Source organism: Macaca nemestrina, chromosome 17, assembly GCF_043159975.1.
Source record: "Macaca nemestrina isolate mMacNem1 chromosome 17, mMacNem.hap1, whole genome shotgun sequence".
Lineage (NCBI taxonomy): Eukaryota > Metazoa > Chordata > Mammalia > Primates > Cercopithecidae > Macaca > Macaca nemestrina.
In genome coordinates this window covers 53619045-53646943 of record NC_092141.1, presented here as the reverse complement: position 1 = coordinate 53646943, position 27899 = coordinate 53619045, and the positions used below count along the sequence as shown (strand labels likewise).

The window sequence follows — 27899 nt, the reverse complement described above, 5'->3', positions numbered from 1 at the left end:
ATGTGCTAGTTCTTAGCTCAGCCTTCTGTTAGCACCAACCTACTTTTCAGCTTTATTTTTCATTATTCACATATATTTAGAAAAACTGTGTCATCCTTTGTCTCTCCACTTTTCCTAAACTCTCCTTCCCATTACCTTGCCTCATTGATTGATTGATTAATTGATTGATTGATTGCTGTTCTAGTTTCTTATGCCTTCTTTGTTCATCCTTACCTGAAATCCATCTTTAATACCAAGTCCAAATCCTACCTCCCCCATAAAATTTTACACTACCCTTCTCCTCTGAAAATTTCATTGTAAGTACAACTAATTTAGAATAATATACTTCTCTTAAAATTATTTTGATGACTCAATATTCTATACAAATCTTCCTAAGACTTAACTTTTCACCAGTTTTGTGTAATGTCTTCAAAATAGATTTAATTCACTGAGGATAGGGACAAAATATCTACTATATATGATACTTTGTACATAATGAAAGTGTAACAGAAATTTATTGATTTTTTTTTTAAGACAGGGTTTCACTCTGTCACCCAGGTTGGAGTGCAGCGGCACGATCTCAGCTCACTGCAACCTCTGCCTCCTGGGTTCAAGCGATTCTCCAGCCTCTGCCTCCTGAGTAGATGGGATTACAGGCATACACCACCATGCCCTGCTAATTTTTGTATTTTTAGTAGAGTTGGGGTTTCACCATGTTGGCCAGAGTGGTCTCGAACTTCTGAGCCCAAGCGATCCACCCGCCTCGACTTTCCAAAGTGCTGGGATTACAGGCGTGAGCCACCACACCGTTACAGAGCTGTAATTGATTTGTTTTGACTTAGGAAAACAAACAAAAAACAGTGGAGATAGAGGAAGGAAATAAATGTGGCCAACAAGGCCATTCTAATTTATAGCTAGCACCATTTTGAACGAATTATATGTGTTAGCTCCTTTAATCTTTACAACATTTCTGTAAGAGAAATGCTATTATTATTATTAATTATTATTATTATTATTTGAGATGGAGTCTCATTCTGTCCTCCAGGCTGGAGTGCAGTGGTGCCATCTCGGCTCACTGCAACCTCCGCCTCCCGGGTTCAAGCGATACTCTTACCTCAGCCTCCCAAGTACCTGGGATTACAGGTGTGTGCCACCACATCCAGCTATTTCTTTTCTTTTCTTTTTTTTTTTTTTTTTTTGCATTTTCAGTAGAGATGGTGTTTCACGATGTTGGCCAGGCTGGTCTTGAACTCCTGAGCTCAGGTGATCCACCCGTTTCGGCCTCCCAAAGTGCTGGGATTACAGGTGTGAGCCACCGCGCCCGGCCGAGAAATACTATTATTATCCCCATTTTACAGATGAGGGAAATGAAGCCTAGAGGTACTATGCAGTTTGTCCACAGTAACACAGGGCAGGCAGCTGCAGTCTGCCTCCCTGCCAGCAGAGGGCATTAAGAGACCACGACCATGTGTAAGTCTAAGATTTATGGTCCAATTTTCCTTCCCATCAGGAGCAGGAAATGGACAATAATGGCTTTTGGATGATCATGGAGTTTTCTCATTTTCCACTTCTTTATATCACCAGTGACATTCTTTGGGCAACAACTGAAAAAATAAGCTAATTTTTTCCCACATGACCACACACAGTTTGCCTCTGGCTCATTTCTCTCCCCTCCCCACACTCTCAGTCTCCTTCCCCACTTCCAGAAACTGTTTTCCCCTATAATAATGCATTTGCTGGAATTATCTGTGGGGAATTTCCAAGTCCCAGGATACCACCAAGCCTCAGGGCTCAACGGTGACTCTACTCCCCTCAGCTGTTGGCCCTCAGAACTCTTAAGATCATTTTATTATTGCAAGCCTGAAAAATGAAATCACTTCAGAAGAAGATACCCTCCCAGTTCTGCAATGCACTCAAAAAGTATCTTTTGGATGATCTTTTGTTTGGCAGATTTGTAGTTTAAAATGGTGGTGGGGGTGTTTTGTAGGAACAGAATGTGATTCTGCTCTATGTCCTCATGTTATTGACCATCTTCAAAAAGGATTTTTACTGCTAGAATGTGAGAAAAAGAGAAAGGAAAAGTTATTTGGACCAATTATCTCTGGCTGCTACGGAACATTCAGGGATGAAAGCTGCCCACAGCCAGAAACAATATTTCTCTCCTGGTGGGGATTCTCTGGTTTCTTCACAGTCCTTAACTTCTCAGAATATGGTTTAAGTAGCGAGAATTTTAAATTTAGCCAAGATCTAGTGAGCCGTAGCTTCTAGAAGTCAGGGTACATCAGAGAAAGGAGGGACTAAGAACATTTGGTGCAATCCACTGATTTTATGATCAGGTTGCTAGTCCTGTGGGATCCAGTTTTACTCAGTCTATGGCTCTTTCCCTCACCTTTACTCTTCTTGTCAACTAAAGTGACCTGTCAGGGAAACTGTGTTTTCTTTATAGGTTTGCATGAGGGTGACACTATAGGCAATTTGAAGTATCTTTTTCCTTCTTGGAGAGAAACACTGCATGTGCACGCTTACCGAGAGAGGGCACCCTCTAAGCAGGAATTGTCTCTTGTAGTCCATTTTACAGTCAGAAAAAATAGGCTGCCACTCAATGGATCAGGGGAGAAGGGAACTATCAACTTAGGTTTGAACACCTTGTATCTGTCCTCAGAAAGCATTAAACTTAGCAGGGGTGGCAGAAACCAGGGTCTGCCTACTTAGCCCCAGAAGAGTAACAGCTACCCCTTTTTCTGCACCTGCGTGCAGCTTCATGTGCGTGTTCATGCTGGCCTTTTCCTGAAATGCCTTTCCCTTTCTTCCTCCTCTGGAAAACTGCTAGTCAGTGGCCAGAGTCTTAGGTTGCACCCGTCACTTTTCAGCCTTCTCTCCTCTATATTCCAGAACTTTTCACATGCCAGGATTAGAGCACATCTTACCCATTATTTTAGTGTGTCTTACTGTTTGCACTATGAAGTCCTTAAAAATCTAGATTGTGTTATCTCATTGTTCTCCGACTGCCTAGCCTCATGCGAGGCACAATAATAAATGCCTGACAAGTGCTCGTTGCCTATGTGAACACATAAATCAATACCATCGCTCACGATTATTTACTAACCAGGATAACATCACAGGTGGGTGGGATTATTCAAGGAAGTTCTTTTTTTTCAATTTATATAATATATATTTTTAAAGATAGGGACTTGCTCTGTCACCCTGGCCTGAGTGCAGTGGTGTGATTATAGCTCACTGCAGCTTCAAGCTCCTGGTCTCCAGTGACCCTCCAGCGTCAGCCTCCCAAGCCGCTTGGATTATGGGCACACACCACCAAGCACAGCTATTCACGGAAGTCTTTTTTTTTTTTTCTTTTTTTTTGAGATGGAGTCTTGCTTTTGTCGTCCAAGCTGGAGTGCAGTGGCATGATCTCGGCTCACTGTAGTCTGCCTTCCGGGTTCAAGCAATCCTGCCTCAGGCTCCTAAGTAGCTGGGATTACAGATGCCCACCACCACATCTGGCTAATTTTTGTATTTTTAGTAGAGTCGGAGGTCTCACCATGTTGGCCAGGCTGGTCTCAAACTCCTAACCTCAGATGATCTGACCGTCTCGGCCTCCCAAAGTGCTGGAATTGCAGGCGTGAGCCACTGCACCAGCCTCAGGGAAGTCTTAAACCTATAACGTAATTGTTTTTACTCTTTCTGCTAAGATGAAAGAAAATGCAATTTGCATATAAAGAAAAGTAGCTAAAGAGCTTTGGATGAAGAACCAGGAAATCTGGGTAGAATTGAAGCTCTGCCACAAACTGCCTGTGTGATGTTGGGTAAGTCACTTAACCTCTTTGGGTTTTAGTGAACTCATATTTTCAGGGGATTCCTTCAGATGTTTGTTCTGGGTCTGTCTAGCACTAACTATTTAAACTTGTGTAAAGTAGAACTTTTAGATGTTCAGAATATGGTTAAAAAAATGCTAGTTTTACAAAGAAGCAGGAGGATTTTGCCCAACAACTCATAATTAATTTACCATGAAAAATATTTCGTACTATATATCCAGGCTGGGAGCATTGGCTCATGCCTGTAATCCCAACACTTTGGGAAGCTGAGATGGGTGGATCACTTGAGTCTAGGAGTTCAAGAACAGCTTGGGTGACATGGTGAAACCCGTCCTATACGAAAAATACAAAAGTATCCAGATGTGGTGGCACAAGCCTACCTGGGAGGCTGAGGAGGGAGGATCACTTGAGCCCAGAGGTTGAGTCTGTGGTGAGCTGTGATGGCACCACTGCACTCCAGCCTGGGTGATGGACCCAGACCCTGTCTGAAAAACAAACAAACAACAAACAAAGAAACAAAACAAAGACATTTTATATAATATTGAAACCTAACTTCTCAGTAAGTTAGCCCATGCAAATACAGCTCAGCTGTAGCACATAAATCTTCGTTGCTCATTTAGGTGAGTGCATCCTCAGCCATCTTGCTGATCAACTGAGACTGTTTCCGTCATTATTCATAGAAGACGCAAAGAGATCCCTTTGGAGTTGATGTGTTTAACTAATATTTCATCATCAAACTGAAAACTGAGTTCTCCTCCAAAATCCTAGTGAGGAAAGAGAAATAAAAGAGAAAGTTTGATCTAAAAACAAAAAAGCTTCATAAATCCCCAGAAGGATCTCTAAACTCCATGGGGATTTGGCAAAAGGTCATTTGGAATGGATTGTACGTAGCCAGGATAGGAACCCAATTTGGCTTCCAGAGATTGACTGAGGTGCTAAAAGGTCAGGCGGTAGGAGAGAGGAGGATTACAAATCAATCCAGCCCAGGGATATGAAAATAGTTGGTGCTGCTCTAGGAACTCAGAACGATGTGGACTTCACCCTCCTCTCTGCCATTTACACACTACACCCTATGGTCCTCCTTTGGCAATTGAAATATTAGTGGAGGCAGAAGGTTTCCCTTTTTGCAACTGGGACGGGAATCTAAGAGATTATAAAGCTAATTAATACAGACTGCCCCAAAGGCAGTTAAAAATGCAGGAAAGGCTGGGCACGGTGGCTCACGCTTGTAATCCCAGAACTTTGGGAGTCCAAGGCAGGCGGATCACAAGGTCAGGACTTTGAGACCAGCCTGGCCGGCACAGTGAAACCCCGTCTCTACTAAAAATACAAAAATGAGCTAGGTGTGGTGGCGGGTGCTTGTAATCCCAGCTACTCAGGAGGCTGAGGCAGGAGAATCACTTGAACCCAGGAGGCGGAGGTTGCAGTGAGCTGAGATCGCGCCACTGCACTCCAGCCTGGGTGACAGAGCTAGACTCTGCCTCAAAAATAAATAAATAAATAAATAAATAAAAATGCAGGAAAGCAGAAGGAATTGCTTGGATGTAGAAATTCTCATTTGGGAATTGTCTGGGGGAAAGGAGGAAGAAATAAGTGACAGGTTTTTTTTGACCCTCTTCTCTAGGGCAAGTTTAACCATTAGATTCAGGCAGCCAGGCACAGGGAAATAATTTCCTATTTGAACCTACCTAATAATAATGATTTAATTTCCCTTCTCCTCCCCATAGTCATGACAAAAGTTGTAGATTTTGTGGACTTTCGGATTCCACTTCTATCTCCTTCCAAGCCATCCTTCTGAAGCAAGATATCTTCTTAAGCATTCCTATCATTATCAACTTTTAGTGGCTCTCCATGGTTATTAAAGGCCAAACATCTCAGGCATGCAAACATCTCTATAACCCCAATGCTGCCTGCCTTTCCCTTTTCTTCCATTGACCTCCTCACATGCCCAAGCTTCTCTCAATAATGTGGCTGTTACTTGTAAGTTCATGCCCTTGCCCTCCTGTTGGCTTGGTGAACCCTCATGGATTCTTCAAAACTTGCTCCAGTTGTTACCTTCTTTTGAAGTTTTTGTGTCTTCCCATGCCAGAGGCTTTGATAACCTCCTTATATTGTCTTAGCCTAGTGTATACACCAGCTTCCAGTTTTGTTTTCATTTCTCTTTCCCTAACTACACTGTGACCATTTATTATTCCTACTGTGGCCCTACTCCCTAGTAGTGTCAGTCACAGGACTGATGAACAATAAATATTTGTGGAATCAATGAAGCTCTTGGTATCTAACCTTTGGCCTTGATAAAGTGAGCATGTTTTTATGTATTGGCTGACGTACTGAAAGAAATAAATGTCAAAGAGAACAAGTCTTAAATTGTGTTTTTCCTTTGGAATCCAACTCTCTTTTACTTTGTGTGGGCTACTTTTATTGTGACTAAACATCAGTACACAGTCACTTTTTTACATAAACATGGAGCTGTAGTAGACATAATTGTTTAAGAAGTGGAATGTAACCATAATAAGTGAGGAGGACACAATAGTAGAGAATAGGCCCCAAGTAGGAGTTAAACAAACCGAACAATGGTAAGATAAAGTGAAAGATAAGGAGATAACATTCACAGGGATATTTGCCATCATGTGGAAGAGGTATTTCTCCATTGTGTAGGAATACATATGTCACCCAAGTGTCAGTTGTGTGGGTGACCCTAAGTACCCTCACTTTCTAGTCTGAGCCTGAATTTTAAAATTGAAATAAGATATTGCTATTGAAAAGTCTCACCTGTGTAGTTTTGTAGAGTTTACATGTCTTTATGCTCCATTATACTTCCTAAATATTGCTCCTCATTTCTCTGTTAACTTTCTTTTTCTCTTTTACTGAAGCTTTGCAGTAATGGAGGGATGATGGCATAGCATCATGTAGACAGCAACTCGAAACTGAACATTAGATACCTTTGTGCTGAAAGTCATCAGCCATTCTTCACCACAGGGAATATCTTGCTGGTTCGGCGGAGGGCTGACCTTCCTTCTTGTAGCTCATACCTTCTCCTTATCTCCATTCTCTTCCTATTGTCTTGCCTCGGTTGCTCACTGAGATTCAAACTTCTTCTCACTGAATCGTGCAGTGCTTAACTTCTCTTTTAATTTTCCATGTCCTTCCAGACTGTGCCGTGGAAAGGGTCACATAGGTGAGGTCCAACACAATGAATGTTACTTTTTCAGCGAACAGCATCTCCACAGATCTGACGCTACTCTGCAAATGTGCAGACGAGACCACAGTTTGCTCTTGTTTCATATAGCAGTTTTCTTCTTTGGGACACCCATAGAAACAACTGCTTTCTAGACTTAGAATTTTCTGAAGCCAAAACCATGAAAATCCAGAATGTCTGACCTGAAAGCAACATTAGAACTCAAACAAATAGAATATATATGTTTTTTGTTTTCTTTTTCTTTTGTGTATACATTTTCAGCAGTTGACCCTCATGGTATGAAATCCAGAAATGTAAAGGCAACATGGTAAGCTATTCTTGTAGCATAAAAATTGACCACGATTCAAAAATGAGTCAGATGCTATCGGCAGGCTTTCTTCAGACCCATTCTTCCTTATTCACTCATGCTTTATGTCACCCCAGTTTAGTGATTTACTTTTAGTGGAATTTAACTTAAATGTCTTAAAATAGTATCATTACATATATTTAGCTTTGAGGACAGTTATAAATTTAACAAGCTACATGAAATATATAGTTGGCACTGGTCAAAGTAAATATACCAATGAGACGCTCATAACTGGTTATAGCTTGTTTAAAAAAATCCTCAGGAATAATAAAAAAGTAAAAAACCAATATAGCTGTCATTAATTGAGTGCTCCTATGTGCTAGATACTCTCCCAAGCACTTACTATGCACTAACTACCCCACGACAACCCTATGAAGTAGGTACAAGTAGCATTTCCCTTATACAGTTGAGGAAATGGGGGCATAAAATGTTTAACAACGTGTTCAGAAAAAGAAGGACTTAGTGCATGGTCTACTGAGCTACTTTTGGTCTTTGGATCTCATGCTGAATTTTCTCTCTTTCAAATGAGATGAAGAAGCTAAAATTCACAGAAGTGAAGATAGTTGCAAAGACTTGGATTCACATCAGCGGACACCCATGTTGGTGCTCTTTGCATTGTAGCACCTGATCCCCTTATTTTCTCTAAGGGGTTTGGAGTTTCAGTTTTTGCTGAAGACGGTGTGTGTTTTGCAGCTATCTGGGAGTAATTAACAAATGGCAGCCATAATACTCCAGTAGCTCTTTGATTTGTCTGTTGCTAGGAATGCTTTGCCATTGTTTCCAGAGAATAATTAATTATTATGTATTAACCTGTGCCTGATTCAGGAATGCAGTCGTACATTACAATAAAAAGTCCTACTGCTGTGACCCTCCATTTAACCTCATAAATTCAGTGCATCATTCTCATTATAAAATAAAACTTAAGCTTTATAGACTAGAGACTGATGTAGAAAATAAGATAAAATTTCCTCAATATGAATCATGTTTTAGTTATCTGAAGTCTCTGGTGCCAAGCCACTTCTCTGTATAGTTAAGCTGCAAGTTAATGCAAAAAAAATCAATTAAAAAGATATCCCCATTATAGTTTTCAATTCAGTTACAAAAAAAGTCTATTTAGCAGGAATTTTTTGTTGTTGATAATAATAGAAATCCATTTTAATTAGTCTAAGCAGGAAGGGAGAATTTAAGATAATGAAAGAAGATATGAATATATTCTGGAAGCCAGCAGCAGAGATGGAGCTATGACTCAAAAGGGACTAGAGATGGAGAGCCATGAAGAGCCCAGAAAACAGGCTTGCTTTATTTTGTCCTCCATTTCTCCCTTCAAATGTCTTTGCAAATCTATCTCTATTACTCATCTACTCCTAAGACAATGGCTGAGCCCCAGTTCTCAAGTTAATATAGTGTCTGTATAAGAGAACTCTCATTGAGATTTTGCTTTCAGTCACAACTGTAAATTCCCAAGAAGGGGCTCTGATTGGCTCAGTTTGGTTCTGGTGCTCAGTCATTGTCCAGTTAGCTGAGTTCTAGGCAATGGTGTTATGTGACTAAAACATGGCTTCTAGGGTACCATTCCTGTCACCCATGGGCTAGAATGGAGAGCTGTTCTTAGAGGAGAAGGAATTATGAGCTGGGCAGACACCACAGAGTTCTCTGCTATTACCATGTGTATTAGTCCATTTTCATACTGCTATGAGGAAATACCCAAGACTGTGTAATTTATAAAGAAGAAGATATTTAATGGACTCACAGTTCAACATGGCTGGGGAGGTTTCACAATCATGGCAGAAGGCAAAGGAGGAGCAATGGCCTCCCAAGTAGCTGGGACTACAGGCGTCTTACAGGGCGGCAGGCAAGGGAGCTTGTGCAGGGGAACTCCGCTTTATGAAACCATCAGATGTCCTGAGACTTATTCACTATCACGAGAACAGCACAGGAAAATCCACCCCCATGATTCAATTACCTCCTACAAGGTCCCTCCCACAATACGTGGGGATTATGGGAGCTATAATTCAAGATGAGATTTGGGTGGGGACACAGCTAAACCATATGACCACGTAACTAGGTCTCAGTGTAAACCAGTCCTTAGAAATTTAAGGACTATGTCAAATTCAAGGATATTATCTCTTTTATCTAACGAGGCATATTTGTAGACTAGCTGGTTTGAGTATGTAATTAAGACAACATATTTTAAAATCAGCCTGAATAAACCAAAATGTTAATTGGAATCTACAGTAAACCAAAAAATATAATGAATCCCAAAGCTAAGTGGAAGTGTTTTCGATTATTCTTGATACCACACCATTGATTTCTGGGAATAATTGGGATGCATCCAAGCTGTTAGTCTTGCTGATGATGTTTAAGAGTTAAATTAGGTGACCACATTTCCTGCGGTAATTGTTGGTCAGATCCTTGGAAAGAGTAGGGTTTTCACATGCTTCCATATAATTATAGAAATCAATCTAGGGGATGCACAAAAAGAGAAAGAGAAATTTCTTCTTATGTTCTTAATGTAAATTTTGTATTCTCCTATGACCTGAAAGAAACTTGATGGATCATCTGGTCTGATCCCCTCATTTTACAGATGGAAAATGAAGCAGAGAGAGGAGAAGTGACTAGCCTTGTTGTCAAATGACACATGAGTTGCAGATTCAGGACTAAAATCCTAGATTCCAGTCTTTTATTATGTCCTACTATAAAAACTAGGATTCACAAAACGTAGGATAGTACTGCTAGGTAGTTATATTTTCACTAGTTTTGTTGTTGTTGTTGTTTGAGACAGAGTCTCACTCTGTCACCCAGGCTGGAGTGCAGCGGCACCATCTCAGCTCACTGCAACCTCTGCCTCCTGGGTTCAAGTGATTCTCTGCCTCAGCCTCCCAAGTAGCTGGGACTACAGGCATGCACCACCATGCCTGGCTAATTTTTGTATTTTTTGTAGAAAGACAGTTTTGCCATGTTGGCCAGGCTGGTTTCAAATTCCTGGCCTCAAGTGATTCATCTGCCTTGGCCTCCCAAAGTACTGGGATGAGCCACTGTGCCCATGAGCCTCTGCACCCGGCCTATTTTCACTAGTTTTTAAATTGGTTTTGTTTTTTTGTTCTAACATCTGGACTTTACTTATTCAGTATAATTTTTTTTCAGGCACTTAGTATAAATTCTTTGTACAATTCTCTGGCTAATTCAACTTACCTGTAGCCATACTCAGCAGCATAGATGAGTAAGTAATAAAGAAAAAAGTTTTCTAACTACTATTTTGACAGAGGACAGGGTTTAAATTTTCTTAATTATAGAAGAAAAAACAGCAAACAAATAGCATTTTAGTTTGGAGCAAATCTGTTCTTCACTACAAATTGTTCAGATATCTGTAAGGACAAATTTCCATATTATAATTTTGTGTGTTGCAACTATAAAAATACATTATCTGAAATGCCTTTTATCCTTGTTTTCCCCACTCCATGAAGAAAGACTCAAAGAAGAACTGGGCTTTAGATTAGAAGTTAAAAACTGGCTCATGGATTTATATGTGCACAGTACTCTTTCAATCTTTCTCTTTTCATTGTTCATAACGAACAGAGGAAATATGACTAAGGAGATTTTACTGATCCAAAGATGCTACATTCCAATATGCATTCTGAATTCCAAATAATTTGGGAAATGAAGCATGACGATAAACAGGAAAATGAAAAAAAAAAGTAAGTGTAATGTGCCAACCTTCCTTGGCCAAATGGTCTGGGGTTGGAGTTCTGAATTCCTGGATTGTAATTTATCTGATTTTTAAATATATGTAACATTAATTTGCTTTTTCAATTCTACAGAATAAACTATTTGATTCTCAAATGAATATTTTTAATTTCAAGAACAAGTTTCTAAACAATAAAAAAGAGCTTTTATTATAATGTTAAGTAAGATCCTTGATGATTATAATTAAAAAATAATTAAAATTATTATCAAAGAACAACAGAATCATATTGTAAAAAAAAAAAAAAAAAAAAATAGGACTACAGGGGTCCTGCTCCCTAACATTGAGTCATGTTCCTTAGAAACATAAACTTTCAACTCTTAGCTGACTCTTCTGAATTTTACCCCCATATTTCTAAATGTGCTAAAAAAGTATTAATTTTTTTCAATTGTAGATATTATTTTATTGATTGACTTTCTGTACACAGTTTCCCAACTCCCTGAGCTACAGCTGTGACAGTATTTGCATAGTCATAATATTGTGAATGATGAATTTTTGCTTATCCAAAAATTATAATATCAGGAAGATGGGGTTAGCAGAAGTATGTGTATGTGTGTAAGTAAGGGACTTCAGTATATGTGGATCTAAATTTTTGTTTCGTTTTGGTTTTTTGAGCCAGGGTCTTACTCTCATTCAGGCTGGCGTGCAGTGGTGCAATCATAGCTCGCTGCAGCGGGCTCAAGAGATCCTTCTGCCTCAGCCTCCCAAGTAACTGGGACTACAGGCGTACACCACCATGCTCAGCTAGTATACATGGACCTAAATTCTTTTTTTCCATCATCAATGGATGAAATAATATCTAAAATAAGAAAATAATGATTGAGCATTTAAAAGAAAGAAAAGGAATGGAATTACTGGGCAGATTCTGCTCCTTGATGAATATATTTGTTTTTAATTAAAATGTATATTTTAAATCAAAGAAATACACAATTACATGTTTCTCTTTTGAACAACTTTTTGTTTTTCCCAGCATTAATCATTGCCTAAATTTTTGATTAACCCTTTTTCCCATATTTCTGTCACTAATTCACTAATTCATTCTATATTCCACTAGTTGAGTATCTTTTTTCAGCACAATCAAACATTTCAGATAATCTATCAGTTCTTTTTTTTTTTTTTTTTTTTTTTTTTTTTTTTTTTTTTAAATGGAATCAGCCCTGTTGGAACTTTCTATTCTCTTGTGCCAATCTTGACAGGTCTCTAGGCTTGATGACCAGTGAACATCCTGCGACTTCCCTAACTTCATACTGGAATTTCTTCCCCTTCCTGTGTGAGATCCTCTATTTCCTGGATCTTCTGTCTTGGGCTACTTTCTCATTTTGTAGAGTATATTTTCCAGGCACTTGTTAAGAGGGGTGCTTGACCATTAAATTTCTTGAGACAGTATTTCACATATCTGAAAACATTTTTATTCTACCCTCTTATGTGATTAATAGCATGTGGGTACATGCATATGTGCTTGTGTAGAGAATTCTATGTGGAAACTGATTATTTCTCTGAATCTTGAAGACATTACTTCTTTGTCTTTAAGCTTCAAGGGTTCCTGTATAGAATGCTAATATTAATATTATTCACGATATTTTATATATACTATTTTTCCCCTGAATTTGAATTTTCACAATGATGTGTGTTAATGTGGGTTTTTAAAAAATTCATTATGCTGGATACTCAGTGCAACATTTTAATCTGTAGATATCTCTCTCTTTTCTATTTCAATAGGTTTTTGGGGAACAAGTTGTGTTTGGTTGCATGAATAGTGGTGATTTCTGAGATTTGGTGCACCCATCACCCAAGCAGTGTACACTGTACTCAATGTATAGTCTTTTATGCCTCACCCCTTCTTCCACTCTTTCTCCCCAAATCTCCAAATTCCATTGCATTATTCCTATATCTTTGCATCCTCATAGCTTAGCTCCCACTTCTGAGTGAGAACATACAATGTTTGGTTTTCCATTCCTGAGATATTTCACTTAGAATCAATGGTCTCCAATTCCATCCAGGTTACTGCAAATGCCATTATTTTGTTCCTTTTTGTGGCTGAGTAGTATTCTATGGCGTGTGTATATATCACATTTTCTTTATCCACTCATTGATTGATGGGCATTTGGGCAGGTTCCATATAATCTATAGATCTCTATCTTTCAGTGCCAGGGCATTTTTTCTTGAGTTATTTCTTAAACTTCTCTCCTCCAAGAAAACCTGAATCTCTATGGGTGGGCTAGGGCTTGTTGACTTCATTTTAGAGAGACTAGGAATGGACCTAGCTAATTTGTTGGGGGAATTCTCAAAACTCCTGAGCCTCTCAGTTTCCACATATAGGAACTCTCCAATTTCCTGACTAGGTGTTACAAGCCTGGCTACCGATTTGAGAAACCAAGTGGAAGAAGAGAGCTGATTGGTTATTCTCCAAAGGACAAACTTCCTGTGTGTGTGTGTGTGTGTGTGTGTGTGTTTGTTTTTGCTAGACTGAAGAAGGGATAGGTAACCAGTTTGCTGAATGGTGGAGGAAGTTGGGGAGTATAACTCCTTCTTATATAATCCTGAAATCCCACCCTTCATCTTGATGTTTTGAGACAGCTAGTGACACAATATTCTGAGTCTCTCTGAGGTTCTATGAAATGAATTGCTTGGATTTTCTTGGCTTTCTCTTCTATAACCTAGATTTCTATGAAATCTATTAAGCCAGTTACTACTGAATCATTCTTTTGAAGTTCCAATATTTTGCTGACATCTTTTATATACTATTATCATCGCTACCATTCTTTTTATTCCTGTGTATTTATATAATTTTAATTTATATCAATTTAATTCTTTTATTTTCATCCTTTTTGGAAGATTGATGGAAAGAGAGATAAATAGGTATGTTCTTCCACCGTATTTATTCTTTAAGGGAATCAGGACTTGATCCTAATGTGCTGACTACTTGACTCAGTTCTTTTATTTTTGATTTCAATGATTTGTTCTGGCAGGCTAATCTCTAATGTTTCCTCCACATTGTAATATCAAATAGCTATTGAGAGAAATATTGTACCTGGCTGCTTAACTTGCTTTTCTTATTAGAATTCTTTCTAATTTCTCTTCTTTCTTGCAAGTCATAGTAAAAAAAAGATGCAAAATTAGTAGAAACAGATAATACATTGAAAGTATAATCCCAGCACTTTGGGAGGCTGAGGCAGGCAGGTCACGAGGTCTGGAGTTCAAGACCAGCCTGGCCAACATGGTGAAACCCCATCTCTACTAAAAACACAAAAAATTAGCCAGGCGTGGTGGCAGGCGCCTGTAATCCCAGCTACTTGGGAGGCTGAGGCAGGAGAATCACTTGAACCCAGGAGACGGAGGTTGTAGTGAGCCGAGACCGCGCCATTGCACTCCAGCCTCGGCAACAGAGCGAGACTCTGTCTCAAAAACAACAAAAAACAAACAACAAAAATGCAAACAATTAAAATAAAAAGATGTGAAGTAAACCTGCACATATGAGAAAGCACATAATCTCACCAAATATAAAATATTGCACTGAGGTTCAAAATGCTGATTATAAAAGATAGGATGAAGACTCCTATCATGGTTAGCTGTTCACATGAAAACAAGCTGAGAGTTTAAAGGATATATGTGACACATATTTTGCCCATGTTATTAAGAAAACAAATGTGTTTATAGGTTGCAATGTATAAGTATATAATTTAAGTTTTAAAAGATCAGACCACACCTAGAATTTTGTGCTCATTCTGAGCATAGTACTCTATTTTTAAAAGGGAGATTTTCAGCAGAAGCATATCCAAACAAAGGCGTTTAGGATGGTGACAATTTCTGGAAGCAGGTCCCACGGGGAATCGTTAATTTTACCACAGACAGCCTGGAGAACGGATAATATGATCTAAAATATTTGAAGGGCTATAAGTGGGAGAGGGAGCAGATTAATTTAGTCTCATTCCAAAGGTCAAAAATAAGATGAATTTAATGATTCATATCTAACAGGAGCTCTCCTGTTAGATACAAATTCTTAGGAAGACAGACTCTTGAAAATATTCCTCTTTGAGGTGAGATTTTGCACCAAACACTTGAATCATCTTTCAACATCCTTTTAATGAATAACTTGTTGGAAAAGTGCCTTTGAAAACATTTATGGCTTCCTGTGACTTGGCTTAATTTAGAAAACATGTGGTTACTTTGTCTTCAACAGATTCCTGACAGTCACCTTGAATTCATGAATGATGTGATTGACTTTTGGTCTACAGCTTTCAATAGTGAGTCCCTCAGTGAAGACCTTCCCTATCACATTTTTTATTCTCAGCCCTTTTCTCTTGTCTACTGTTCCTTTATGTTATTCTATTTAATTTTTATTTTTAATTTATTTTTAAATTTGAAATATAATTTTATACATTTAAAAATATTGTTTGTAGTTATTTGTAATTATTATGGATACATAATAATTGTACATATTTATAGGGCTACATGTGATATTTTGATACAAGCATACAATGTGTAATAATCAAGTTGGGGTAATCGGAATATCCATCACGTCAAGCATTTATTATTTGTGTTAGGAACATTTTGATTCTACTATTTTAGTATTTTGAAATATACAATACATTATTGTTAACTATAATCACCCTATTCTGCTACCAAACACTAGATTATTTATTTGTTTTAAAATCTTTATTAAGCTATAATGGACATATGATGAACCAAGAATATAAAGTGTACAATTTGACAAATTTAGACATATGTATATACATAAAATTGTCTTTTGTTTTTCTAATTTGATGATCTCTTATCTTTAATTGAGGTGCTTACATGAATTACATTTAGTAATTGATGATTAATGATTGTTATGCTTCAGTTTAAACATGCCATCTTGCTGTTTATTTTGTATTTGTATTATCTTTTTTTATTCCTATTTTGTGTCTTCTTTTGTGTTATTACAACAGTATATTTCTATTCCTCCTTGCCTTATCTTTTATCTTGTTGCCCAGGCTGAAGTGCAATGATGGGATCTAGGTTCACTGTAACCTCTGCCTCTTGGTTTCGAGCGATTCTCCTGCCTTAGCCTCCTGAGTAGCTGGGATTACAGGTGTGTGCCACCATGCCCAGCTAATTTTTGTAATTTTTTGGTAGAGACAAGGTTTCACCATGTTGGCCAGGCTAGTCTCAAACTCCTGACCTCAGGTGATCCACCTGCCTCAGCCTCCCAAAGTGCTGGGATTACAGCACTGTGCCAGGCCTCTTTTGTAAGTCTGGAAAAGTCTTTATTATACATTTTTGTGTATGGTAGAAATTTAAGTTGTGAAGGTTTTCTTCTTTCAGTATTCTAAAGATGTTGTTCCACGGTGTTCTAGCTTGCAATGTTACTGAACAGGAGTCAGCTATTATTATTTATATTACTTTGTATATAACATGTCTTTTTCTCTCTGGGGGTTTTTAAGATTTTTTTATCACTGCTGGGTGCAGTGGCTCATGCTTGTAATCGCAGCACTTTGGGAGGCCGAGGTGGGTAGATCATGAGGTCAGGAGTTCGAGACCAGCCTGGCCAACACAGTGAAACCCCGTCTCTACTAAAATACAAAAATTAACTGGGCATGGTGGCAGGCACCTGTAATCCCAGCTACTCGGGAGGCTGAACCAGGAGAATCGCTCGAACCAGGGAGGTGGAGGTTGCAGTGAGCCAAGATCACGCCACTGCCCTCCAGCCTGGGTGACAGAACTAGACTCTGTCTCAAAAAAAAAAAAAAAAAGAAAAATTTCTGTCACTGGTTTTAAGTCTCATGTTTATGATGTTTTATGGTTTACTTTTCTTTATATTTCTTGTGCTTTGGATTCATTGAACTTCTTAAATCTGTGGGTGTATAGTGTTCATTACATTTGGGAAAAAATTGCACTTTTTTCCTTCAGATTTTTTTTCCTATTTATTCCTCCCTCTCTTCTTCAGAGATTCCAATTACATTTTATTAGGCCTCTTGAAGTTGTCCCACAACTTGCTAATGCTCTGTTTATTTTTTGTCTGTCGTGCATGCGCACGTGTGTGTGTGTGTGTGTGTGTGTGTGTACTTCATTTTGGAGAGTTGCTATTGTTGTATCTCACAGCTTACTAGTATTTCCTTTTGCAATGTGTAATCTGTTATTAATTCCATATAGTACATTTTTAATCTCAGAAATTGTCATTTTCGTCTCTAGAAGATTAATTTGGGTCTTTTGGAAAATATTTTTTATATATCTACAAAACATGATTAGTCTTATACCTACCATCTTGAACATATGGAATATCATTAATAATTGTTATTCTAATATCTTTTTATACTAATTTTATTATCTTTGTCTTTTCTGAGTCTGTTTCTATTGATTAATTTTTTTTCTTTTTTTAATTACACTTAAAGTTCTGGGATACATGTGCAGAATGTGCAGTTTTGTTACATAGGTATACATGTGCCAAGGTGGTTTGCTGCATCTATCAATCCATCACCTACATTAGGTATTTCTCCTAATGCTATCCCTCCCCTAGCCCCCCACCCACTGACAGGCCCCAGTGTGTGATGTTCCCTTCCCTGTGTCCATGTGTTCTTATTGTTCAACTCCCACTTATGAGTGAGAACATGTGGTGTTTGGTTTTTCGTTCTTGTGACAGTTTGCTGAGAATGATGGTTTAATTTTTGTCCTTAGCATAGGCTATTTTTTTCTTGCTTCTTTGCACGCCTGGTAATTTTTGATTGGATCCCAGACATTGTGTAATTGTTGGGTGCTGGTTATCTTTATATTCTATATCTTATATCTTATATTTTTATATTATAATAAATATCTTTAACTGATTTTGGAACACAGTTGCATTATTAGCAAGTAGTTTGGTCTTTTTGAGGTTTGCTTTTAAGCATTTTAAGGTAAGACTAGAGTGGCCTTTGGTCCTGAGCTAAATTTTCCCTTTACTGAGGCAATACGTTTCTGAATGCTCCACCTAATGGACTATGAATTACAAGGTGTTCTACTCTGCCTGGTGAGAACACAGACTATTCTTGGAGTTGTAAGCCCTGGCAGTGGCTACTTGTGCTCTTTTCTGGATGTTCCTTCCATAGTCTCATACAGTTTTCTCATATGCATGCACTGGTCAATACTCAGTTGAATATTTGAGGGGGACATTTTGAATATTTCTGGAGTTCAATCTTTTTCTCTGTGCATATAATTTCTCTCCAGGGACCTGTCTTGCAAATTCTAGCCACCTTTGCCTTCTCAGACACCCAGTTCTCTCTCTTCAATTCAGGGTGACGGCTGGGCTCTGTGTGGGTTCTACACCCCTGCAGTGTTGCTAGGGCAACAGTGATTACCTTGTTTGTTTCTCTGAGTTTCAAGTATCTCTGTCCTATAGTGCCTGATGTCTGCTGCTTGAAAACCACTGTTACATGTTTATTTTCTTGGTTGTTTAGTCAAAGAGTAAATCCAATCACCTGTTACTCCATCTTGGTTATATGTAAAACTCTTGTTGTTCTATTTTTGTGATAAAACTCAAGTTTCAGGCCATGCATGGTCGTCTGGGCTCACACCTGTAATCCCAGCCCTTTGGGAGGCTGAGATCGGCAGATGACTTTGAGGCCAGGAGTCTGAGACCAGACGGGCCAACATGGCAAAACCCCATCTCTACTAAAAATACAAAAATTAGCTGGCCATGGTGGTGTGTGCTTGTAAGCCCAGCTACTCGAGAGGCTGAGTTATACAATATATTACAATATATTGGATTTAGGATTGTATACTCACCATCAATGTTTAGCAGTGTCTCCAGCCTCTGTCCTTTAGATGCCAGTGACATACTCCCAGTTGTCATGATAAAAAATATCTTTAGTCATTGGCAAATGTCCTCTAGGGGGAAAAATCACACCCTGTTGAGAACGACTGGGTTACATCAAGAGAACGAGTATAGAGAAAGGAGTTCTGCCACTGGGGTTTGAGAAGTGCCAACATTTAAAGATTGGGTAGAAGAGGAGTAAAGGAGACAGGCAAGGAGTAGGCAAAGGTATACAATGAAAACCAAGACTGAAGAGTGTCACAGAAGTCAATATAGGAGGGAATTCCAAAACGGTAGGAGTGATTGACTATGTGTAGTGCTACTATGGAATCAACTGAAATGAGGGCAGAAATGTGCTCGTAGGATTTGGTAACATGGAGATTACAGGTGACCTAGACAAGAGTAATTGCTGTGTGGTACTGGAGGTGAAACTCAGATTGTAGTGAGTAAAGAGTAAGTGGAAAATGAGTAAGTGGACATAATGTTTGTAGAAAACCCTTAAACAAATGAAAAAGTACAGAGAAATGGAGCAGCATCAGGAGGGTTATGAGAGTTCAAAAGGGGTGTGCTATTGTTTTTAATGAGAGATACTAGAAGGTGTTTGTATGAGCTGAAGGAAAGAATCCAGTATACAAGAGTGCCATAATCCAAACATGTAAAGTGCTTGGAACTGCATTTAACAAGTAAACTGCATATTAAATATTAACATTACTCCATCAATTAGAGATTAAGTGGGCAATTGTGCTTTTAGACCCTGTAATAGATAGAACGTTTTTGTCCCCCTCCAAATTCGTATGTTGAAATATTAATCCCCAAGGTTAAGATTTTTTTTTTTTTTTTTCAGAATTCCTTCAATTTTAATTGTGGGGATAAAAATCTGAAGCCACTGAAGATAGAATACAGTTACTGGGAATAATCACAATGCTGTTCTCTTTTATAAAGTGGATGTGATAAGCATTATTTATTTAATTAATGCACATCACCAAAAATTGTCCTTATTCCTTGATTGTCTCTTTTTTTACCAGTCTCTTGTTGAAGTGGCCTCATTGTTTGGGGTAATACTTGAGGTTTGTTGTCTCACAGCCACAGAGATCAAGGATGCGGACACACAATGAGTGAGGTTAAGAGCGGAAATTTAATTGGGAAAAGATAGAGAATAGCTCTCTGCTACAGAGAGGGATCCGAAAAAATAAGTTGCTTGTCCACAGCAAAATGCAAAGGGTTTTATAGATGAGCTGATGGGGAGGTGGTGTCTGATTTACATAGGGTGCAAAAAACCGGTTAGGACCAGGTGTGTTATTTGCATAGGGCACGAATCTCTGGCCACCCCCACCTCAATATTTATTATGCAAGTGAGTTCTCTGTCTGAGCTGTGCCATATTGCCCATTTCTTTCTTACTGTACACGTGTTAACAAAAAAGGGAAGATGGAGCTTCCATGGTGCATGCGCCTGTCCCCCACGTAGCCCTTTCCTATTGGTACAGCTGCTGGCATTCCCCTGTGCAAGCTTCCAGCTTGCTTATCTATATTTGCAGCTTGATTTTTCAGGCTGCTCTTTGTAGGAAAAGAAATGATTTTTTGGGCTGCTTATTGTTTGAAGGGAAGCTCTGCTGAGGACTTGTTTGCCCTCACTATCTGCCTAAATAATTTCTTTCTACCTAAATCTGCCTAAATAATTTCTTTCTACCTCCTGTATCATCGCTCTTCAAAGAGAGGATACCTGGCCTCCACATTGGCCCATATGATGCTGCCACTGGTCAGATCTCGGACTACACTAGGCAGCTCAGAGACCTCTGCTGTTATCTGCCACATTGCATTTCAGTTTCTCAGAGTTGCAGTGTGGGGGGCCTTGTTCATTGTGTTAAAGTCAATGGTGACACTGAAAGCCACACCAATCTCATCAGTCCTGGCATAGCATCTTCCAATTGACCCAGAGGAATCATCTACTTTGTGAGACAACCTGTGCCTGGTCAGGGCTTCCAGTAATTCCTTGACAAATGGCATGAACTCCTGGTTTTGGCTCAGTGAGAGGGCATAACATTTGAATAGAGTGACTACAGCAGGGAAACTGAGGAATGTTCTCTGTTCATCTCCTTCTCTTACATGGAATATATGTTCATGATCCTGCTCAGGCTGAAGGAGGGTTCAGTTACATTTAGAATAACTTCTTCCACATAGAGTGTTTTCTGGAATCTCATCATGTTTGGCCACGTCTTTTGTTAACTGACATGTTTTCCCTTCAGTTTCAATTGTAAATTCCCCTTTCTCATTCAACAGCATCTCAATTTCTGTAATGTAACATTCATCACAAATGGCGAGATACTCCATTACCAGTTTTGCATCCTTCTTATATGCCTTACCAACTGCTTCCTTATTGGGTGTTAGGTAGACCGCTTCATATTCCTTCCTTGTGAATTGAGACTCTGCACTCAAACAAATGTCTTGGTTATTTACATAGTTTGGATACTAACCTATTATTTGTCATACACATTGCAAACATCTTTTTCTGGTCTCTCCTGTGTTAACTTTATGTTTTGTGCTCACTTTGGCAGCACATATACTAAAATTAGAATGATACAGAGAAGATTAGCATGGCTCCTGTCTGTGCAAGGATGACACGCAAATTCATGAAATGTTATCTCTATGTTTTATTTTGTCATTCTAACATTTTCTTTTTGTCATTAGTCAAATATATCAAACCTTTTCTTTATTTTAATATTTTTAGGCATATTCTGTTCAAAAACTTTTTCTTTGTGGGTTTTGATTTTTTATGTCTTCCTCTCCCAATGTCATGAAGATATTTTCCCCTAATTTAGAATCTTTTCTAAATGTTTAGAAAGTTTGCTTTTCAGATTAATGTTTTTAATTCATATGGAATTCATTTTTTTTGCATATGGCTTGATACAAGGATGTACCCACTTTTATTAACTTCCAAATGGATAGCCAAGTGTCCCACACCATTGACTGATTAGTCTTTCCTTTTCCCACTGATTAGTAACACTGCCAAATCTCCATATGTGTGTAGTTTGGATATTGGTTCATTTGTCTATTGCCATGCCAACATGACAGTGTTTTAACTATTGTGATTTAAAATAAGTCTTGATACTTAGTCAGGCAAATCCTTCTCCAGTTTATCTTCACAATATTCATGTTTCTTCTTGTTCCCTTATTCTTCTATGTGAATTTTAGAACTAGCCTGTTAATGCCATGAAGAAAACCTTTGGAATAATATTTATGTGATATACAATGTTTTAATCCCTTCATTTTAAATCTTTCTGTGTCCTTATTTTCAGGCATGTCCTTTGTAAACAGCATCTATTGGGATAGAAAGCAGTACAATCTAATAGTTTGTCTTTTCAGAGGAAAGTTATGTTTATTAACATTTATTGAGGTATATTTGTGCTGCTTTAAAAAATCATTTTACCTTGTGTTTTCTATTTCTTTGCCTTCTCCCCTTCCCTTTTTTCTTCCTCCATTTCTTCCATCTATATGATTAATCGCATTTTACTTATTTCGTTTTTTGCTTCTCTGTAGAAATTTTACATTCTATTTCTATTCTTTTAGTAGTTGCCTTTACACTTTAACATATATACATTGCAAAGTCTAAAATAAATCAATGTCTTTAATCTCTTTTTAAACAGTAAAAGATTCTTAGCTTCATTCCATCTTTATTTCCAAGTTTTGGTTCCTTAGTTTGAACTGTTTTTCATCACCTCCACCAACATTGGTCAATATTATTTTTTAAATACCAATACTTAACTTTACTCATGTTTGCCAATATTTTTCTTTTCCTTGCTTCTTTAATCCACCTCTTTACATCTAGGTTTTGGGTTCTTTTAGCTGAACTATATTCTTTAGAAGCAGTTTAAGTGAGGACTTAGAAACTCAGTTTTGTATTTTTTTTTTTTTGCCTGAAGATATATTTACTTTGCTCTCTTTTTTTTCATGAGAATTTAGTTGAGTGTACAAATATAGATGGCCAAATATTTTTCCTTAACTCTTTGCAGAAATTGTTCCATTGTTTTCTGGTATCTATGATAATGAATGGGGAGACTTTTTGATGTAATGGTCACTCTTTTTGAGTAATATCCTTTCTCTAGGTGATATGGATATTTTCTCTTTGCATTTCATATTTTGTTACTTCCCTATAGCATATGTAGGAGAATTTTGTTGTTCTTTTCAGTGCTAGGAATAATCTTTTAATGTGAGAATTTAAGTCATTCTTAAGTTCTGAAAAAGTTATTATTCAATTTCTATTTCAATATTGCTTTTCCCCTCACTTTCCGTGTTCTCCTACAATTTCTTTTAGACCCATTTGGGCCTGTCTCTCTCTCTACTTCAGTTCTCTTAACTCTTTTTTCTGTTTCCTTCCTTCCTTCCTTCCTTCCTTCCTTCCTTCCTTCCTTCCTTCCTTCCTTCCTTCCTTCCCTCCCTCCCTCCCTCCCTCCCTCCCTCCCTCCCTCCCTCCCTCCCTCCCTCCCTCCCTTCTTTCTTCTTTCTTTCTTTCTTTCTTTCTTTCTTTCTTTCTTTCTTTCTTTCTTTCTTTCTTTCTTTCTTTCTTTCTTTCTTTCTTTCTTTCTTTCTTTCTTTCTTTCTTTCTTTCTTTCTTTCTCCTGAGTAGTCTCCTGAGTAGCTGGGACTATAGGCATGAGCCATCATGCCCGGCTAATTTTTAAAATTTTGTTGTAGAGATGGGATCTTGTTATGTTGCTCAGGCTGGTCTCAACCTCCTGAACTCAAGCAATCCTCCTGCCTTGGCCTCCCAAAGTGATAGGATTACAGGCATGAACCACCATGCAGGCCTTAACTTTTGTATTTTCCATTTTATTGCCACATATAATGCATTCTAACATCTTCATCAGCTCCATTTTCTAAATCATTAATTATTTCCTCAGCTATGAATAATCTGTTTTTGGCCCAACCATTAAATATGAAGGTTTGTGTGCACTTGTTTCAGTGACTATGTGTTCATTATCAAGATTTCTGTTTGGTTAAAAAAAGTTTTTAATTCTTAAAAAAATTAAAACAATAATTTAAAATATTTTAATAATGCATTGTGTTTATGCTGCTTCTCTCTTTAAATATAAAAACATTTATTTAACATTTTTATACTGATTTATTTGCCATTTTCTATTGCAAATTCCTACTATTTGTTGCATTTTCTGATTTTCTTTTATGTGGCTTATTAACTCATGTGGTTCAAAATTATTTTCTGTAGTAAACTCATTCTTAGCGAAAGTTGAGTCTCCATGACTTGAGACATATCTTCTTCTTTATAGGATGATTTGAGTTTCCTTCTTCTAAATCTCAGTGGATTTTTACCAATTCTGGATCTTTTTTCTGTGATAATTTCTTGGCTTCAAGTGTGCCACCAGTTGGAGTGTGTCAATTTAAGGCCAATGATTTCTTATGAGTCTAAACTTTTAGCCATGACACCTGACGGGTAGCTTTCTTACTGTGTATCCAGGCCAACAGAGGAGTATTTCGAGTCCAATTTTATGGTCTGATGGCATTTGTCATCACTAGCTTTTAGTAGGGATTCAAGTTCAGCACCTTGTCTTGTAGGAACCTGAAGTATAGGAACGCCTCCTGTCCCTACAGTTTTTGCCAGTTTCTAATCCTTGTGGGAGTTCTTAGGCTTTGTCTGCTGTTCCCTACCCTGACTTTGATTTCCTGCTCTATTCCAGGGACCTGAGAATTTTCTTTTTCTTTTTCTTTTTTTTTTTGAGATAGAGTCTGGCTCTGTCGCTCAGGCTGGAGTGCAGTGGCCGGATCTCAGCTCACTGCAAGCTCTGCCTCCTGGGTTCACTCCATTCTCCTGCCTCAGCCTCCCGAGTAGCTGGGACTACAGGCGCCCGCCACCTCGCCCGGCTAGTTTTTTGTATTTTTTAGTAGAGACAGGATTTCACCGTGTTAGCCAGGATGGTCTCGATCTCCTGACCTCGTGATCCGCCCGTCTCGGCCTCCCAAAGTGCTGGGATTACAGGCTTGAGCCACCGTGCCCGGCCGAGAATTTTCTTTTACTATTGTTATTACTGTTATTTTTTGAGACAAGGTCTCACTCTGTTGCTCAGGCTGGAGTGCAGTGGTGTGATCATGGCTCACTGCAGCCTTGACCTCCCCAGGCTCAGGTGATCCTCCCACCTCTGCCTCACAAGTAGTTGGGACTACACACACACATACCACCATACCTGGCTATTTTTTTTTTTTTAATATTTTTTGTATTTATTTATTTATTTATTTTTTGGAGACGGAGTCTCGCTCTGTCGCCCAGGCTGGAGTGCAGTGGCCGGATCTCAGCTCACTGCAAAAGATGGGGTCTGACCATGTTGAGCAGGCTGGTCTCAAACTCATAGGTTCAAGCCATCTGCCTGCCTCAGCCTCCCAAAGTGCTAGGATTACAGATGTGAGCCACTGTGCCTGGCTGCTTTTATTATTCATGAGTTTGGTTACATATTTAATTTTTTCTTTTTGTTGTATTTTCTCTAGTGTTTCTATGTTTATCATATGGAGGGACAGCCTTTCCACATTAGCTAAGCTTGCCAGATTATCAGAAGTCACCAGAAGTCGCTCTTTTTTTTTTTTTCCTAGTTTTAGAAGAGATTTTTATTCCCCGACTAGTTAAGAAAAGAATTCTCAAGTCCCCAGTGGCACAAAAGATGGCAGAAAAATAGCTTAAAACCTTTTCTTCTTTTTTCCCATCCATCTATCGCATCCACTCACACGTTTCCTGACACCCACGGTGGGTCAGACAGCGCGCAGATAAATGAGACGTGGTCCCCAAGAAGGCGCCTCCAGGCTCTCCAGGGCAAGGACCACAACAAAACTGCATCACAGAGTGATCCTGCCCTGGAGAGGGAGCTCGAGGAGGCAGAAGTGTTAGTATGTCTCTCTGGCTGCAGATGTCCCAGGGGCTTCTTTCAGCCTGGGCACCGGCAATCGGGGGCGCCCTCCTCAAATCTGGCCAGGGACACGTTATGATGTGACACTTTCCCCAGAGACCCATCTTCCCACCATCTTCAGAGGGCGTGACCCCTCTCTCCCCACTCGGTCCCCACAGGAACAGACTCCATCTCTCGTTTTTGCTATCTCAGTCCTCATCCCTACCCCCCTGCTCTAAGCTCTCAGGGGCCCACAGATCAGATGGCTTCTGCGGCCATCACTGTTTCCCCTCTATATGTCCTGTGGCCAGAGCCGCAGGTGGGCGCGCACGGCAGGTGCACAGCATGAGCACAGCAGGCATACACGCTGACCATGGATGCCACTCAGCTTTCAGGCGTACTCCTGCAGGTGGCTGCTCCTGGCTGACAGCTTCCTGGCGCACTGGGCTGTGGCCTCTGGCTTCGAGCTCATCTCTCCAAGAGCCACCCTGGTCCACACAGGAGGTGGCAGCAAGGCCAATCTAGGGTCTTGGGATAGGGGTGGAGGGAAGGTCGAACAGTTTGTAGACAGGGGTGAGATCTCCCCAGAGCTCAGCTTCACGACATCCTGCTTCCAACAGCAGCCAAGTGCAATGTATGGACTCTGTGTGGATCCCGACTTGAACAAACCAATGCTAAAAAGAGTTTAGGATCAATATGAACTAGATATCCATGACATTAAGGAGTTACGGTTCATTTGTGATAATGGATGTGATATTGGCATGGTGGTTATGGAAAAATAAAAAAAAAGTTCTCATCAACTGAGATACCTACTGGAGTATTTACAGGTGCCATGACATGATATCTGGAGTTTGGCTTTAAAATGCTCTAGCAAACAAAACTAACACAAAAACCTGATGGGGACTTCGGGTTCATTATACTTTCTATTATTCTGGATATTTAAATTTCCTTTCCAAATCATATTCTTTCATTCCCACTTTTACAGCCTTCATTATTACCTCACGGTGGGCCTCACTGGAGATTTTATTGGTGTAGAGCAGAACCTCCAGCTCCATGTCCGTCTTAAACACTTGGCACTCAACGATCTCTGGGTGAAGAATGGTGTTGCTGACTTTGAACTTGCTGATGCCCTCGAAGGAGGCCTCCCTGCAGACGCTGCTGCTGTCCGTGTTGACGCCATGCAAAGTGAGGAGGACAGAGGGCTTCTGTGACGTCAGGACACTGGCAATCTCATCTGCGTTCTGGACGTCGTCCACGGCATACTTCTCCTTGAAGTGCTCCTTGGAATGGATCTTTCCCATCCAGGTGGCATGGCTGGCAGGAAGCCTGGGCACAAACAGGGCCGACTTCCCAGTGTCAGCGTCGATGACGCCGTAGCAGCCTGGCTCGGTGACACCGAACACCCAGTGAAAGAAGGACTCCTGGCGAAAGAGGACCCGGTGTAGGTGCCTCCCGGCCGCACCACCACTGAGGCGGCCTGCACAGCAGGGTTCTTCCGCAGCCGCGCACAGAGGCGCTGCCGGTTCAAGGCAAAGAGCACCAGTGGCAGGCACCTTCAGGGTTTCCTTCCCCAGCCAAAACAACGGTCCAGTGGCCGCCGCCATGTTCGCCTGGCACCGGCGTCACGTGAAGTCTGAAGTCACTCCTACCCAGTTACATTTGACAGTGGAAAAAATTAAAGCTCAGAAAGGGTAAGTGCATTTTCCAACATTTCCAGTCTATCAACGATGCAGCCAGTAGTGGAATCTGGTTCTGTTAAGCTCTAGAGCCCATCCTCAATCACTACAGCACACTGTTAAATTTGGGTGGTAACACGGTGAAACCCCGTCTCTACTAAAAAATACAAAAAACTAGCCGGGCGAGGTGGCGGTCGCCTGTAGTCCCAGCTACTCAGGAGGCTGAGGTAGGAGAATGGCGTAAACCCGGGAGGCGGAGCTTGCAGTGAGCTGAGATCCGGCCACTGCACTCCAGCCTGGGTGGCAGAGCGAGACTCCGTCTCAAAAAAAAAAAAAAAAAAAGGTGGATGGATGGCCTGTTACACAGCTCAGAGGCAGGAATGAGTAAGTTATGCATGGGAACCAGCAGTGAGGGGCGAAGAAATGAACCAATCGGTCACAAAAGAAATTATTCATAATGTGGATCCAGAAGGGAGATATTTGTGAATGGCTAAGA

The 27899-nt window shown here is 39.6% G+C and overlaps 2 protein-coding genes, 1 non-coding gene and 1 pseudogene across 17 annotated transcripts in view; 2 read left to right on the top strand and 2 right to left on the bottom strand.

Annotated features, from left to right (window-relative positions):
• Positions 1-4306: 4306 nt before the first annotated feature.
• On the bottom strand, positions 4307-27331 carry LOC105476774 (xaa-Pro dipeptidase-like). Its single transcript, XM_011732945.3, has 2 exons — positions 26726-27331; positions 4307-4558 (listed from the first exon to the last, which is right to left on the bottom strand). The coding sequence occupies exons 1-2, from the start codon at positions 27329-27331 to the stop codon at positions 4469-4471; spliced, it is 696 nt and encodes a 231-aa protein (XP_011731247.2). The 3' UTR covers positions 4307-4468.
• On the bottom strand, positions 20206-26102 carry LOC139359397 (glycine--tRNA ligase pseudogene; annotated as a pseudogene).
• Positions 21383-21493, top strand: LOC112425758 (U6 spliceosomal RNA). Its single transcript, XR_003016903.1, has one exon. It is a non-coding gene; the product is annotated as a U6 spliceosomal RNA (small nuclear RNA).
• Positions 27167-27899, top strand: part of PCT (phosphatidylcholine transfer protein) — a 304249-nt gene continuing 303516 nt past the window's right edge. For all 15 annotated transcript variants that reach the window (XM_071082930.1, XM_071082917.1, XM_071082924.1 and 12 more), the window contains exon 1: positions 27167-27418. In XM_071082930.1, coding sequence (XP_070939031.1) covers positions 27330-27418 — 89 coding nt within the window. In that variant the 5' untranslated portion in view covers positions 27167-27329. The remainder of the gene's footprint in view (positions 27419-27899) is intronic.

Excerpts from the sequence above, each read along its gene's own strand:
- LOC105476774 (XM_011732945.3), bottom strand. The coding sequence starts at position 27,331 with ATGGCGGCGGCCACTGGACCGTTGTTTTGGCTGGGGAAGGAAACCCTG. Across the intron at positions 4,559-26,725 it reads CCAGTGAGGCCCACCGTGAG|GATTTTGGAGGAGAACTCAG; the intron begins GTAATAATGAAG and ends TTTCCTCACTAG.